General features: G+C 33.7%; 2 protein-coding genes across 8 annotated transcripts; both read right to left on the bottom strand.

Moving 5' to 3' along the window:
• Positions 1–278: 278 nt before the first annotated feature.
• LOC145075332 (zinc finger protein 5-like) lies at positions 279–785 on the bottom strand. Its single transcript, XM_079021613.1, has one exon. It carries the CDS (start codon positions 783–785, stop codon positions 279–281), a length of 507 nt encoding a protein of 168 aa, XP_078877739.1.
• A 3,267-nt stretch (positions 786–4,052) lies between these two features.
• Positions 4,053–15,300, bottom strand: LOC145076809 (myosin-9-like). Of its 7 annotated transcripts, XM_079022606.1 has the most exons (38): positions 14,981–15,300; positions 14,006–14,146; positions 13,254–13,382; positions 13,010–13,153; positions 12,721–12,866; positions 12,479–12,635; positions 12,338–12,396; positions 12,088–12,247; positions 11,825–11,974; positions 11,607–11,743; positions 11,378–11,524; positions 11,182–11,304; positions 11,034–11,091; positions 10,847–10,948; positions 10,728–10,765; positions 10,523–10,649; positions 10,257–10,439; positions 10,030–10,161; positions 9,827–9,936; positions 9,673–9,733; positions 9,389–9,566; positions 9,026–9,231; positions 8,829–8,948; positions 8,567–8,665; positions 7,605–8,459; positions 7,389–7,528; positions 6,832–6,958; positions 6,501–6,764; positions 6,271–6,417; positions 5,986–6,204; positions 5,647–5,790; positions 5,488–5,558; positions 5,320–5,419; positions 5,182–5,238; positions 4,950–5,006; positions 4,745–4,825; positions 4,532–4,617; positions 4,053–4,379 (listed from the first exon to the last, which is right to left on the bottom strand). In XM_079022606.1, exons 2-38 carry the CDS (start codon positions 14,006–14,008, stop codon positions 4,241–4,243), a joined length of 5,256 nt encoding a protein of 1,751 aa, XP_078878732.1. In that variant the 5' UTR covers positions 14,009–14,146; positions 14,981–15,300; the 3' UTR covers positions 4,053–4,240. The 7 variants fall into 7 exon arrangements, with proteins under 7 accessions (XP_078878732.1, XP_078878731.1, XP_078878733.1 ...); XM_079022605.1 differs by lacking the exons at positions 14,006–14,146; positions 14,981–15,300 and having other exon boundaries at positions 13,254–13,388; XM_079022607.1 differs by lacking the exons at positions 14,006–14,146; positions 14,981–15,300 and having other exon boundaries at positions 11,182–11,283; positions 13,254–13,388.
• Between the last annotated feature and the right edge of the window lie 928 nt (positions 15,301–16,228).

Below are 16,228 nucleotides of genomic sequence, written 5' to 3'. Positions count from 1 at the left end.
ATATAAGTTGCAACTAATTGCAAAAACTGAAAAGAACTTATTCATTTACAGAATATGATTAATGCAAAACATAAAAATGATTGTATCTCGTGACTCGTATCCACCCTAAACTAAGATGGAAAACAACTAAGATTTCTACCTCAAAAACATCATAATTAATTATACCTTAAGGAATTCAAAGCTTCCTTTGCCAAAAATTTACCAAAAAGACATTTGGAGGGCCATGGCCAGTCCATATGAAACTAATAATATAGTATTAATTAAGAAGGCTTTCATTTTCATGGATCGTGGCCAAGCCGAAGCTCCAAATCCAGTTCGTCTTCTTCATTTCCACCTCCATTAATGGTCCTTTTTGGATTTTGATCATGTGACCTGTAGCCAAACTGTAGGCGTAAGCTTGATGGACTAGTGATCACTCCATGAACATCTTGATGATTATTGTTTCCGTGGTTTATAGGTCGCACGTGAGTACTTGATGTGGATGAAAAACATGGAAGATCACTAGGAGTTGAGAAAACCGGCTGATAGAATCTAGGGACTACATGGCAAGTACTAGGGTCTCGATGTAGCTTACTATTATTACTCAGATCATTGTTAGGGCTACCCTTAGCAGCTCTGTCTTTCCTGTGGATGTTCATGTGTCCACCCAAAGCCTGTGCTGTGGTGAACCCGCGCTTGCAGAATATGCATTCGTACAATCTCAATCTCTCTCCTGACACCACGTGATCTTGCTCTTGATGATCAGCTTCATCTTCATGATCATCCATAGTGATGATGGAGTCCATTGATGATATATGTATCGCTTCCAACTTACATCTACTTTTTAATCAAGTAAAAATAGCAGAAGATGCCTTATATATATATATATATATATATATATATATATATATATATATATATATATATATATATATATATATATATATATATATATATATATATATATATATATATATATATATATATATATATATATATATATATAGGGATGGAGAAACTGAGATGAGACAAGAGCTTAATTAATTAGTAGTATTTTTAACAAGATTTATCCTTCTAATTAAGCCGGCTGTAGCTAGACTTTGTATTTGTGTATAAAGTTTTTCAATTAGTTAATGGCCACTCTGACATCTTTGTCGCGTGTGTATATATAATGTTAATATCAAATAATCAAACTAGAACTTAAAAATTAGAAGAATCTTTTAACTTTTTTATCCGTTTCAATCAAAACATCACAAATTAATGTGCATGCATATTTGCAAGCATCCACAACATTCTTGAAAAATAACAACAGAAGTCCGTAATGTTTTGTAGCTGTGTTTCTTTTAATTAGTCTACAAAGAAAATAAGAATTTTCTGTTCAGTGGTGATTGTAATAAAAAAGAGGCGGAAAGGTTTTTATGTTCATCGATCCATCATCCATGTCAAGGAAAAAAAAAACAATTTAATGATTGAACGTTGAATCAACTTTTAAGGGAGTTGTTGGTTTTTTTTGTTTCTCTTGTGTTTGTACTTATCATTTGATGTTAACAAGAGATGTACTTATCATTTAATGTTAAACAGGAGATGGACTTTAATATAGAAAAAAAAAATACATTTTCGTCCTTAAGTTCAGCTGCAATTTTGTTTTTGTCCCTAAAGAGATTCCCTCGCAACTTTAGTCCTTATTCCAAGTAAATTACATGTTTTACACTTTAACGGACTTTTTCTTTACAATTATTTATTTATGAGCAAATAAAAAAGATGACCCTATGGTTTTCTCTAGGAGTGAGCATTTGGACCTATGGACCGGATCGGACCTGGACCTAGACCTTTTTTGGACCCTGGGCCGGTTTTCGGTTCTAGGATTTGATCAAAACCGGTCCGTTTTTTTTTTATCGGTTACGGGTAAAAACCGGTTTTGGACATGATTTAAACTTTTGTATTATGTGAAATTTTTTAAACGACCATATCTCATTCGTTTTAAGTTTGATTGACATGCGATTTTTTCCAAAGTGTAGTTTACAGTTTGTAAATGATTCCAGACTATAATTTTATTGTTTTTGGTATTATATTCAATGAATTACAATCCTCCAAAGTTGAGATATGAAGACTAAAGTATTTCAACTTTTCAGAACAAATTTAAACTTTTGTATTCTGTGAAATTTTTTAAACAAACAAATCTCATTCGTTTTAAGTCGAATTGACATGCGGTTTTTTCCAACATATAATTTAGAGTTTGTAGATGAATTTAGACTATAGTTTTGCTGTTTTTGATGTTATATTTAATGAGTTACAATCCTTCAAAGTTTTGATATTAAAGCTGAAATATTTCAATTTTTCAATTATTACTTTTATTAAATACAAACAACATTTTCATTTTGTATTTATGTAGAAATTACACAAGCTTTAAACATGTTAGAGTTAGATGACAATGATACAGGGAATAGGCAAATGGAAGATTAAATTATGACGTTTGTTAGTTGGATCGATTTTAAATTTTAAATTATGATTTTTGGTGTTACGGTAATTACTTTTGTATGTTTGTGTTAAGATTGTTAACTTTTATTGGTGAACTTGATTTGTATGTTAGGTGTTTTTATTTGGAAAATTAATTTTGTAAGTTATAATGCTATAGATAAAGTTAGAATAGTTATGCAAGAAATATGATAAAGTCATTAGCTTATTTGATTCAAAGTTCAAACAAATGATATAAACAATCAAAGTTTGATTGGTTCAATGGGTACAAGAAACGGGAACGTATTCATTTTTATAAGTTGTATTATATCAAACCCAAAAATATATTCATTTTAACGAGTTGTAATGTATCAAACCCAACAACATAATTGTTTAAATGAGTTGTATCAAACCCAAAAATGTGTTTTAACGACTTCTAATGTATGCATGTAAAGTTGTACCTGTCCAATCGTGTCAAAGAACCGGAAAAACCGAACATGGACCCGATAAGTCTCATCCGGTCCGGTCCACGGTCCACAATATTCTTCGAAACCGGTCTGGTTCAAATGCTCACTCATAGTTTTGGCAAATTTGATGAATAGTATTTAAATGGATTTTCAAATTTTGCGGTTTTGATCTTTAATTTATTACGGTTTGGCACTAGAACTTCCTGACTTAAATAAAAAGTTTTTGAAAAGTTACTTGCTTTTTACTTATTGACTTATTTAAAGAGTTTTTGATAAGTTATTTCCTAATTACACACATAAGCACCATTTGCCAAATACTAAAAAATAATTTATCTGTTTATTACATTTTGCTACTAGATAATCTCAACCAAACACGTTTTATTTTTAAACTTCATCTTAACACCGAATAAACAATTTTACTAAACATCATAAGTTTTTTTAAATAAGCAAGGGTTATTGCCATAAACGTCCCAAAATTGGTTGCAAGAAGCTTTTGTCCTGTTCGCGTTTATGCACTTGTATTTCAGTTTGTGCATTTGTGTTGCTAGGGTTCTATTTAATTTATGGGCATGATATTTGGGTTTAAGCACACCTTGCGTCGATCTAGGCACTCAGTTTAGATTTAGGCAAGAAGGGGAGGTGGTGGTGGACAATGCTAGTGTAGATATGGCGGTAGTGGTGGATTTCAGTAATTGTTGTGATGGTGATGGTAATACATATCACAACATGCACAACAATGGTGGTGGTTTCTAGTTTACAAAGGAACCAACTCAATATTCCTTAAGGCCAAACGGAGAGTGTCACCGGGAAACCGGTTAATGGCCTGCTAAATGGCATATTTGACAAAACTCCCTAACTGTTAAGCATCACCACACCTAAAATCGTTGTAGAGACAATCACAATCGTCATACTGTAACAAACTTAAAGATGGCAATAACCCAATAAGCAAATTCCAAACACCCCCTTAAGTCTTGTCAAATAGAGGTGGGGTTTTTGGTTTCTTCAACTTGGGCCAACCTTGGATTCTAAAACATACATGAGCTAGCCAAGCCGGAGTTCCAAAATTAAAGGCTTGAAACAAGCTTTGGCTAGGCTCGTATAAACCACTAGTTATCTATCATAAAATTTCAAGATATAGAAATTCAAGAGTCATGACAAAGCACATAGGTGAATACTATTTAGTATTTGGTCATGGACAATGAACTGTAGAGAAGTTATAAGGATCTACAAAACTGGAAATAGTATACGAGTGGGATGTGTGTGGTTAGAAACTCAAAACCCCTATTAATTGATTACACAACACAACTGTACTACAGCTTATAATAACTAAAGCTAATTAATCATACAAAAGAATCACTACCTAGGACACTGCAAGAAACTGAAACAGAAACCGGAGTTGAAACGAAGGAGCGGAGGTCAATATCCGATACACCAATCGGATCCATTGATCTTGTCAGCTCATCTGTCGAGAACGGTATACTGCATGCATATCATATCCCATCACAATTCACAATCTTTAAGTCAGCAAAAACAGCTTATTGCAAGGGCAATGTTGAAACAATTTAATTGAAGGAATTAAGGGTATTTACTATTAGTAAAAATTTATTCTGATAAACATGATAAAATATAACCTTGAATCATCATCAAGCAAGAAGGAGTTACTGGCGATGGCATTATTGGAATCTTGGGTCATTAGGATCCTCATGTTAGAAATAACCTGTCAGCCACTCATCACTGTTAGATATATATATATATATATATATATATATATATATATATATATATATATATATATATATATATATATATATAATTATAAAATGATATGGGATATTGAGAGTTACTTCAGGAGAAAGGCTATGCGTGCCATTTTTGTCATCCCAATACATTGTACTGATTCTGTATAGCTGTTGTATACTAAGCATCTGCACATGCATGCAGGTGAGGTGGGTTTTGAAATTTGAAGTGAATAATCATAAGTAACACTTGAAGTCAAGATGGATGCAATTATTGATTAAAATCTCAAAGTTTGCATGCACGTGCACTTACAGGACACAGATCATAACTTATTTCATGCAGCGTCCTCTTTGGCTTTTGTTGGGTAACCTAAAAAGACCAACATCACCGCTTACTTTGAATACCTCTGTTTCTTTTGTTTCATTAGATGACTACCTACTATATATGTATATACATAATACATGATTATTAAGCAATAATATATATATATATATATATATATATATATATATATATATATATATATATATATATATATGCATACCAGGAATGCAATAGCTTGCCGTATGTGCTTCAGCTCATCCCAAGCCGATCCAGCATACTGTGATTTGGCGTTGTTAAAGTCAAGGGAAAGAATATATATATATATATATATATATATATATATATATATATATATTACCTCCTCAGTTGCCTTGAGGCACCAGAGTTCCAATATAGCCAATCCTGATCTTACGTATTCTCCATTGCTATAAGAGCAGCATTCGCGTCTCAGTAGAAGGCTGCAGGAAAGGACAAATAAGTTAAAATTCAAAACTGTCAGCTTGCTGTGCTGTAAGTAAGTTGAGACCTGTTGAATAACTGGATGTTGATGAAAGCAAATATCTGCGCGAACACTTGGCGAATCAAAAACGAAGGTACCTACACATTAAGATTGATGGAAATCAAATGAAGCAAGGTTTTGGCAGGGTAGTTAACAAAGAATAAGTTTATAGAATTAGAAACTGACAAAATTAGCCTTGAGTGTGTTTAACAAGCATCCAATTTTTGTGACGATTCCTTGCCACTGAGCAAGCAAAATCTCATGAGAAGCAGCATTTGCTAATGCACGAGCTGCCCCCTTTGACAAGTTTGCTTTGGAAATTCTTGGTGCCTACATACATACATTTGCACAACATATATGTATATATATATATATATATATATATATATATATATATATATATAACTTAACAAACACCAGATCAGCAGTGTTTGATTGAATCTAACCAGGACAGAGGCTTCTAATTGTGGTGTGGTATGAAATGAATCTAACCAAGACAAGTAAATTAAAAAGAGTGGGGGGTACCTGAATGCACAAGCCAAGTAATGGGGATATCTCTCTTTTTAAATTATCACGTATCAAGCCGTATGTTTTTTCAACATATGCTGTGAGTTGCTGCTTGAAAAGCAAAGCAGGGTATTTTGGTTCAAGTTGGCTTCCGCCAGGTGAGCTATCACCAATATCGTTTATAGAGATAGCTACACCACGAGGACTTCCACTTCCACTTCCACTTCCACGAAAGCTCTGTCAACCAACCAACAAATTTCAATCATATACATTTTTTTATTCATTTTAAAATATATACCTTACCTGATTCCTCTTTACTAGTAGAGGACCTGATCTTGGGCGTCGATGAAGTGGCTGATCCCCACTAGCTTTGAGTGTATGCTGTAACAGTAGCAGCAGTGTTGATGCATTGGATAACCAATAAGCGAAAACATCACTGTTGTCTTGTGCCTTCATTTTCAAAAAAATCACAGCTAGGTTATATAACAAGTAAGTGATAGGCTGATTATGGTTGAATTAATGATACCACCTACCTCAATGGATCGGCCTATGGCTTGGATTATGCGATCAAAAATGGTGGTTTTTTCAGCTTCAAATGATCGCCATTTTCTTAGACATTTGTATATGATGCAAGCAGCAATGGGTCTGCCATTGGGAAATCCCATCCGTTGTGCAATGCATCGATTCACCAGATCCTGGCATTCCTGTTTCTGATCATCACCACACTTCTTTACAACTCCCTCCTCTACATCCGAGTTTTCTCTTGAGTGTGTTGCACTTGCACAGCTATGTCGATCCTGTTACAATTAATTGTACAATCTAATTCTACTTGTGTTCAAATGAAACATGAAAAAGGAGCAATACCTTAAAGGACCTTGAGTGTCCTTCCTGGAGTTTCTTAATCTGTGGCAGTGCTGATGCTGAACCCGGCTGCTGCTGCTGATGAAGACCTGGATTATGTGACTCAATGTCAGCCAGCTTGTCCTCCAGCCTAATTGCACAAAGAGAGCAATTAATAAAGCATATGAACAACTTTCGTGTGATATATCATAATGCACATTTTTCAATACATGCAAAATTATCAAAAACCAGGATATGTTTACTCTAAAACCATATAAAATGTATTTTCATCATGCTTTCCATCATCTCTATAAGCATGGAGTGATATCCTTCCATGCAATTTGCCCTAATGTATGCGTCTGCATAAGGAGAATACTATATACCAATAGAACTACTAGAGGTTGGTTGCCCTTATCATTTATATATGATTCTAGCACTAAATTAACTCAAACTGGACCTATTTTTGTTTTAAAGTTAGAACTGGCCTGATATTCTGGATTTGGTTAGAAAGAAGTCTATCCAGGGTCATAAGTCTAACTAGAGAATTTTTCTTACTATGAAAGATTTTGCAGCAATGATACCTATCCAAAGATTCCTGAAGTTGAAGCACTCTTCTTTCAGTTTCTTCTAACTGCATCCGCTTATACTCACTTGATTCCAGAGCTTCAGTACACTTCCTATCAGATTCATCTGCCCTTTGTCTTTCCCACTCTGATAAAGCCTGCATGGCATAAGTACATAAGAACTACTAGTATGCAGTGGCAATGAGAGAGAAATTTCTAGAAAACCAAGAGTACCTTCAAGTTTTTAACTTCTGAAGTCAAACTAGCAATCTTTTGTGTGTCTTCTACATGAACTGGAATTTCTTTGACAACTGAGGATGCTTCTTCAATTGCTTTCCGTGCAGACTCCCGTTCCTTAACAAGCAATGCATTTGTTTCATCAATTTTATTCTGCATGGCTTGCATGGACTTTTGCAAATTCAGAACTTCCTCATCTTTTGCTGCTTTTACTTCTTCGATTGTTTTTTGTGCAGACTCACGTTCCTTGACAAGAAACACATTTGTTTCATCGAGTTTACTCTGCATAGCTTTCAGGGAGTTCTGCAAATTCAGAATTTCCTCAGCTTTTGCTTGTTTTGTTTCTTGAATTGCTTTCTGTGTAGAATCACGTTCCTTGAGAAGCAATGCATTTGTTTCTTCGAATTTATTCTGAATAGATTTCAGGGAGTTCTGCAATTCCAGAATTTCCTGAACTTTTTCCTTTTTGGCTTCTTCAATTGCTCTCTCTACAGACACACATTCCTGAACAAGCAATTCATTGGTTTCATCAAATTTACTCTGCATGGCTTGCAAGGAGTTTTGCAATTTCAGAATTTCCTCATCTTTTGCTTCTTTTGCTTCATGAATTGCTTTCTGGGCAGAATCACGTTCCTTGGAAAGCAATGCATTTGTTTCATCAGCTTTATTCTGCATGGCTTGCAGGGAATTCTGTAATTTCAAAAGTTCCTGATCTTTTTCTTGAATTGCTTTCTGTGTAGACTCTCGTTCCTTGACAAGTAATGAATTTGCTTCACCAACGTCTTTTTGCATGGCTTTCAGGGAGTTCTTCACTTTGAGAATTTCCCGATCTTTTGCTTCTTCCAACTCAATCTGCACCATACAGTGGTCTATTTTGTCAGATTCAGTTATATAAGCTTTTCTTATATATATATTCAAGTAATCATAAATACATTATCTTTACAATAGATTAACATTACCTTCAAGCGTTTTTCTGACTCTAAACGTGATGTGAGCTCTTCCACTTGTTTTTCAAGATTATCTTTCACTAGTTGGAGTGCACTAGCTTCCTTTGCTGCCTGTATATGTTTAAAATTTATATATATATATATATATATAGAGAGAGAGAGAGAGAGAGAGAGAACAATAATATAGATATTGATTGATCAGATCCTACTAATAACTGCAATTAGCAAAACTGAGCTATTTTGTTTTACAAAGCAAGAGCAACATAAAACAAACCATCTTTCGTCTCCGAAGCTCTTTCCTAGCAATTCTCCCCTTCCAGCTACATTGTGTAACAACTGCTGCCCTTATCAGTTTCTTATAATGTGAAGAATCTCTATAACCACGCCAGTGGGCCTACAATCATAAACGCTTATTAGAATTGAGTGTAAAGGTTTAGATCTATAAGCAATGTGAGGAGACAAGGGTCTGACTTGTAAACGAGTTGCTGCCTTGCTTTGTTTTCTGAATCTGAGATGTTTACTAGCAACCATTGAACGCAGACGTGCCTGGAAGAGGACAACTGACAGCTTGAGTTTGTTATAGGTCTTCATTGACAGGTGTCGCCTGTAGAACGTCTGTATTTTAAGCGTAGCAGCATTGTTTTTCATGTGTTGGTACAGGTTACATGCAAGCTTTCCTAGTGGACATAACATAACACCACAATGAGAGTTGGTCATTGGGATGAGAAGTTATATAATATAATATAATATAGTATATATATATATATATATATATATATATATATATATATATATATATATACAGCTGAACATAGATGAAAAGTAAGGAAATACTTCTGCAAAATGACTGCCAGACAATAGCAGACTTTCTCAAAGCAAGAAAATACTTCCTAGCAATGTAAGTTTTTATCTGTCTTTGTATAATCTTGGCTGTGCTGCTAAGCTTCTGTGATTTTCGTGCATCTAATTCAGCCATCTGACCAGCTCTAAGAAAAACTTTGGTTTTCCCTATCTGCAAAATTTATTGACATTTCACTTAGTTCATACAAATGTTAACAACAGTTGACTGAATGCTAAAAAAAATCTTGCATTCAGAGGAAAAAGGAAACTTTTGGTACCTGATATCCCTGAAGCCCTGATTTGGCCAGGATCTTTTTGCAGGCAACCTTCGGATCATAACTGTAGAGAAATAACTCCAGTTACACACACATTGATAATGAGACCATTGATTAGTTTTTAAACGAGGTGTTGTGTTAAAATATCTTTACTTACTTCTCACTTTTAACCTCGGGAGCAAGAATGCTGAATCTGGTAACAAAATCAGAAAAACTTTTGCGAGTAGGATAGCCAGCACAGCTGATGCGAATTGCTTCTAGAACCCCCTTAATAATAAGAAAAGAAAAATTATTACATGTTTAATGAATTTACTATTAAAGCTTAAAATATATCGATTTCATTATCTCATCAGTGCTCACCCCACAACGTAATTGTTGCATAATGTTGATATTCTCAAAGATGCCGGGCTTAAGAAAATTATTTGGCTTCACACATCTGATATAGTGGGGTTCTGTGCAATTCAAAGTTTCCATCAATTGCTGAAGTTGTAACTGCATGCATTAACAAAAAGATCAAATCAACTTATTACCAACATAACATGACATTAAGGAATTTTAACTTTTTTTTTTTTTAAAAAAAAAACTACCTTGAAGCGAGAACCAATCGATGAGAACTTAGAAGATTTGTTTGATGATTTGGTTGTCTCCTCAGCCAATGGAGGGAAAAGGCTTGATATAAAAAGGCACTTGGAAGCTGTCAACATATCTTGATGTTCCGGAACAACATAATCTTTGTTTTTGTCTAGAAACTGCTCAGATTGATATTGAACCTGAATACAAACAGAAAACAGATATAATTAAAAATAAGAGGCTTTGAAATACAGAAAGAGAGTACTAAATCTATTCAAATTACCTCTCCTGCATAGTGAGCAATGGTGAAACCAGTGCGAGACAGTTTTGGTTTGAAAAACCGTTGATGAGATTTGAATGTCTGATAAAGCTTCTGTGAGAATGTTTCGTGAGTCGACTTGGGAAACATACTGGAAACAGAATAAGCATGTCACCAGCTAACAAGCAGTTATTTCAAAAGTACATATAAGCTGAAGAACACTACATACCAGGCCTCATCAAGTAGTGCAATAATCCCACCAGGTTTCTGCAATCATAATTTAAACATTAATCCAATGCTGAAGCCATCATATCATGATGGAATGCACTTTCAAATTATATGAAATACCTTTTCAATAAGATCCAGAACATCCTTATTATCTATAAACTCTATGTAGCTCCAGTCGATTGCTTCTTTGATATATTCCTCTTGCTCAGTCTTGAATACGTGCTGTGCATGGAAGTACAAAAGAAAAACCCAATCATGGATTCAGCAGAATTGTCAATCATTAAGTCAGAAATACCAAAAGTCAAACCTGGTTGAAATGTTGCTGCAGCTTCTCATTAGTATAATTAATACAAAATTGTTCAAAACTGCACAATCCAAACATGGTGACAAAAATGAATCATCAACAAACAAGGCGTTCAAACGCCCTTGATGATTATTTCAGCACATAAGATTACCTATTAGATTTAAAGCTCTCAAAACCATATATGTCAAGAACCCCAATCAGATATCTTGAATTTGGATCTTGCCCAATCGACACATTAATTTTTTCCACTAACCTGCAGATATGAATAACCATGCTACAGTAAATATAGTATCTAATTGAGTTATTATTAATTGCCATGTTGTATTATTTATTTAGGCTGAAATTACCAGTCAAATAAGCGGGAATATAAGGTCTTTGCGAGACCATCTCTACTAACAGATGCACCCTCAGGATTAAGACTTCTCTTGATAACTTCTTCAGGGGTAACCATCACACGCTTCAGCAGTGCATCTTCCAGTTCATTAAAATCACACCTAAGCATGATTAACAGATATATTATTTAGTGATGCACACACATCAAATTAATTGAATCTGAAGACAAAGGAGAAAACACACATTAGCAACTCTGATGTTGTCTGAAGATGGAATTTGGATTTGTCGTCTTTGAGGACGGAGGAATCAACCTCTTTCCCTTTTGAAAATTCAACATTTCCAAGATGGAGAATTGAAGCCAGAACTCTGAAAATTGCATCCTGGAGTAGGTGAGCATGTTATAGCACTTGTATTATGATTTATCAAGAAAGCAAATTAGTATTATATGAAGATACTATAACCTGTTCCTTTTCATTCATTCCAACAACTGCCATGGCTCTCCTTGTGGCAAGATAATCACGGGCATCGCTTACATCATCAAGCTCATAGCACTTTGATTGATTCAGATATCGATATGACTTAGGGTCTCCCAGTTTATATTTCTTAATCTCCTGAATGAAATATGTTGTTAGAAAATAGTGTTACGATTGATTTTATAAAAATCCAAAGCCTTGGTCATGGAAAAGTGTAAATTATAACCAATGCATGTAAAAGTAAAAACAACCTCTGGAGGTGCTGCACAGAGAAGATAGAAACAGTGATAGTTGCGTTCAGGATCTGAAATTTGGCAAACACGAGATCTTTCTAGAAGGTATGTGCGGATGGCTGCTCCAGATATTCGCCCTTGTTTATCAAACTGAATCTCAACAAATTTACCAAAACGACTGCATTTACATACAAATTATCAGGATTTTTAAGCCTATGTGATTATTATTAACTCATATCATACAATAACTTTATAATGTGATCAGCACCTGGAGTTGTTATTTCTAACAGTTTTTGCATTCCCAAATGCTTCCAGAACTGGATTCGACTGCATTTATAACAACATATAGTTAAGAGGAACATAGAGCAAAAAAACTAATATATAAAAGCCAAGGTATCAAGTTGCTTACTTCAAGAATTTGCTGTTCAACAGTTCTTCCTTCAGTGCCTTTACGACCACCCAAAAAGGCAAGATATTGCATAAGCATTTTAGTAGTCTCAGTTTTACCTGCCCCACTCTCACCACTGACCAAGATCGAGTTGCTTTTTCCTTCATTCACCATTGCCCTGATAGATACATTATAAAATAAAGAATGAATCCTCTGAAGAAAAAGAAGAGGTGATGTGAGGTGAGGTGAGGTGAGGAGATAACCTAAAAGCAGAATCTGCAATTGCAAAAACATGAGGATCTAGCTCCCCAAATGCTGCTCCTTTGTAGCGTTGCATCATTTTATCATCATACAAGAGGGGCAATCTTTTAAATGGGTTAACAGCGATAAGGATGTTGCCAGTATATGTCTGCCATATGTCAGAATACGATATAGAATATTATGACACAGCCCCCCATAGCTGCAGTATAGTTCATGGTTTTCTCTCACCAGATTGAACAAAATAAAAATCAAAAATCAAAAATAAAATAGAAGTTGGGTTATCTTTCTTACATATATTTCATTCAGCTGATATCTGGTAGCTAAATTTTGCAACACTCCAGGCTCATGCAAATAAGAAAGCTTAGTCATGTCATCAACTCCACCAGCAGTCGCTTCCACATCTTTGGAATATATTTTTGATAAATTCGCAACAACCTTCAATGGCAAATTCAAAGAGTAAAACCATTCATTATCCATCGTTGTTTACCAGAAAAAAAAAAATAGAGAATTTAAAACTGAAAGAAAATCAACTTACTTTCTTCCCATCAGTAGTTTGGATCTCAACTTCCTCTCCATTTATTTTTAACACCTCTCCATCTATCCAAGCAACTGATGGGTCTTCAACCCATACTTCGGAACCTACGATAATATTTGTCGTAGCACCCTGCATAAAAATGCAGCAAGTTGATAATATGCATACAAGTTTTGCATGTTGCACTCATTCATTATTGCAAGATATTGTGTGTATAAGTATAACAATCATCCATCAAGTGTATTTCCCCCTATCTCTCAACACAGAGAGCCCGGCTAATTGTAATTAGGTGTCTCTAACCTTGACTCACACAAAGTGCATCCACATTAACATTCCATCCACCTTTTAAAAATAAAAATTTGAGTCCCCATATTGGACTAATTCTTCTAGCTGATGTTATTTATCTTGGAATAGCTTGAATTTGCAAAACCATATTTTATAATATTACATCTTCTTGAAGTAGTACACTTCACATTAGAATAAAGTGAACAAAAAGACTAACTTACCATGTGTGAATATGGGCAACCCCCTTTGGGTTTTGAAAAGGTTGAATCCAGTGTAATCTATAACTATAATACATAGTTTAATTTACCCTAAAGTAAACCATAATTCTTAACCAATAAGTTAATTAAGGGTTGGATAGCCAAAAAAAAAACAGGAAGCTCTAAGTATCATTTGTATACAAGTAGAATAGTTGATATATGGACACACATAAACATTGTAAGCTTAAAACAGTTTATGAGAAGCGTTCATACCATCTGAATATCAAAATTTAAGTTGGATTAGTTCAAACTCCTCCATCAAGTTTCCATCATCCCCGTCCCCTATCTTATATCGGATTCCTTCACCGTAAGAAAGTGAGTGCAGTAACTCATTCATGACGTCGTAACAAATCCCTAAGAATGTCAATACCGCAAAAAGTCAACAAAAAGACCAACTTACCATGTCAAGTGTACTACTACTTCAGGGTATTTAGAAGATGTATATTACCTTTCTTTAATTTAATTAAAATTGCTAATGAGGTAAAACACACGTATAGAACATGTGATCTACAGCCAACAAGTTTATGATCCAAATATATTATTATGATCCAATAAATTATTAATATCCGAAAATAATATGATTCAAAAGTTTATAATGCTCCAACTCTAAAAATATGATCCGATTCTAACAATTTTATGATTCAGCGTTTCTAAGCTTTTTAGTATCTCTTCCACAGCCACACCATTTTTAATTTTCCAAAAGAATGTTATTCTCAGCTTATTAATTTCATTCGTTAAATGTAGAGAATAGATGACATAGATAATAACAAGTGTGAAATTATGATTGCTAATGACTAATGAGATAAAACATACATAGCGTTGTAAGATCATAATCCTTGATGGCTGATAATATAGCTATAGAAAATTATATTAACATCAATTAATTGTTATTCACTTTAGCCACATACACAACCAAACATTAAAACTAAAAAATATAATAGAACAAAAATTAGAAAATCAAACCATTAAACTATATAAAGATTCTTAATAATATGAACATATATACTGAAATTGATGAACATCATAAACGTAGAATTTTGCACAATTTCACGAACCCTAAATTCATAATAAAAAAGGGGAGATTTTGATCCACCAAAATTCCTAATATTTAAACAGCAAAAAACTTCAATGTAATTCATGCGCATATTGCATACAATCTAACAAACAAAAGTGTTAATCACATCTCACCTTCATCGGGAAGCATATTAGGTATCCCTTATTAACAGGGAACTGGATTTCGGTCTATAAAAAAAACAAGTATGCCATCCTTGAGATGAAGCCCAAGGAATGTGTGGTGGAATTTCGCTAAAATCTCATCGGAATTGAGCATCGAGATCCAAAGGAAAACCACGTCGGCAGCTCCACGAAGAGGTGAAAACCCTAATTTTTTTTTGTAGATTCATCAAATACTGTTGCTGGATAATTTTGGAAATAGGGAAAGGGGAAGGATTTGAGTGACTTATAAGAGGGGGTGCGATAGATTAAGAGATATTAGACCGTTTATGAGTCGACAATGGTGTAAACAGACAAACCAGTGACGTTAGTTTATTATACATTATATATATATATATATATATATATATATATATATATATATATATATATATATATATATATATATATATATATATATATATATATATATATACTATAATAAATAAAAGTTTTTTTTTGCCACATGTCCTCTTCTCATTCATTTGGACACATGTCATTTTCTATAATTTTTAAATTTTCTATTTTCCACTTTTCATTTTATTAAATTAAAATTTCACATTTAATATGTAAAGTATTTATTAAAAATGGTTTATATATATAATGTATTCAATACATTAAAGTCTCATTAATTTTAATAATTCAAATTTTTTCTTATTTTTCTTATAAATTCAAACCATTCAAATTATTAAAATTTCATATTTATTTTTTTAATTAAACTCATGTAATACATGGGTCTCACACCTAATATATATATATATATATATATATATATATAGAGAGAGAGAGAGAGAGCTAGGTTCAAGTGTTTCTAGCAACTATTGTGTGCCTAAATGCACCAATGAGAATTCAAGAAATAATAAATAATTAAATAAATCATTAATGGGTATTTTAGACTTTTTATACTTTTAATTAAGGAAATAATTTAATTGGAATCCTATAATTAAGGAAATAATAGAATATGACGTATTTGATCCCTTAAATCACGGTTCCTTCATCTTCATAACCCTAATTCTATATCAGAGTATTCATCAAACTCCAATACGATTATCTTCTTCACCCACCATAGCCGAAACGTATAACCATGAGATAGCCACCTCCTCAACTATCGTCTTCACCAACTGTCCTTCACTACCCGTTTATGTTTCTGCTCACCCTCGTTAAGAAGAAGGTGCTCCATCAATTCATAGTGGACAAGAGGTTGTTGAACTTCCTGCAAATTGA

This window comes from Lactuca serriola, chromosome 9 (genome assembly GCF_051521515.1).
Source record: "Lactuca serriola cultivar US96UC23 chromosome 9, Lser_US96UC23_V15, whole genome shotgun sequence".
NCBI lineage: Eukaryota > Viridiplantae > Streptophyta > Magnoliopsida > Asterales > Asteraceae > Lactuca > Lactuca serriola.
Note: the sequence above shows the minus strand (reverse complement) of the source record. Positions and strands in the feature narration are given on the sequence as shown.

What these genes read in the sequence shown, in the direction of transcription:
- LOC145075332 (XM_079021613.1), bottom strand. Translation starts at nt 785, where the DNA reads ATGGACTCCATCATCACTATGGATGATCATGAAGATGAAGCTGATCAT.
- LOC145076809 (XM_079022605.1), bottom strand. Translation starts at nt 13,388, where the DNA reads ATGCAGGGTGCTACGACAAATATTATCGTAGGTTCCGAAGTATGGGTT. An exon ending in CAGGGCTTCAGGGATATCAG is followed by an intron (nt 9,567 to 9,672) that starts GTACCAAAAGTT and finishes TAAATTTTGCAG; the next exon opens with ATAGGGAAAACCAAAGTTTT. An exon ending in AGTCAGAAAAACGCTTGAAG is followed by an intron (nt 8,460 to 8,566) that starts GTAATGTTAATC and finishes TGTATGGTGCAG; the next exon opens with ATTGAGTTGGAAGAAGCAAA.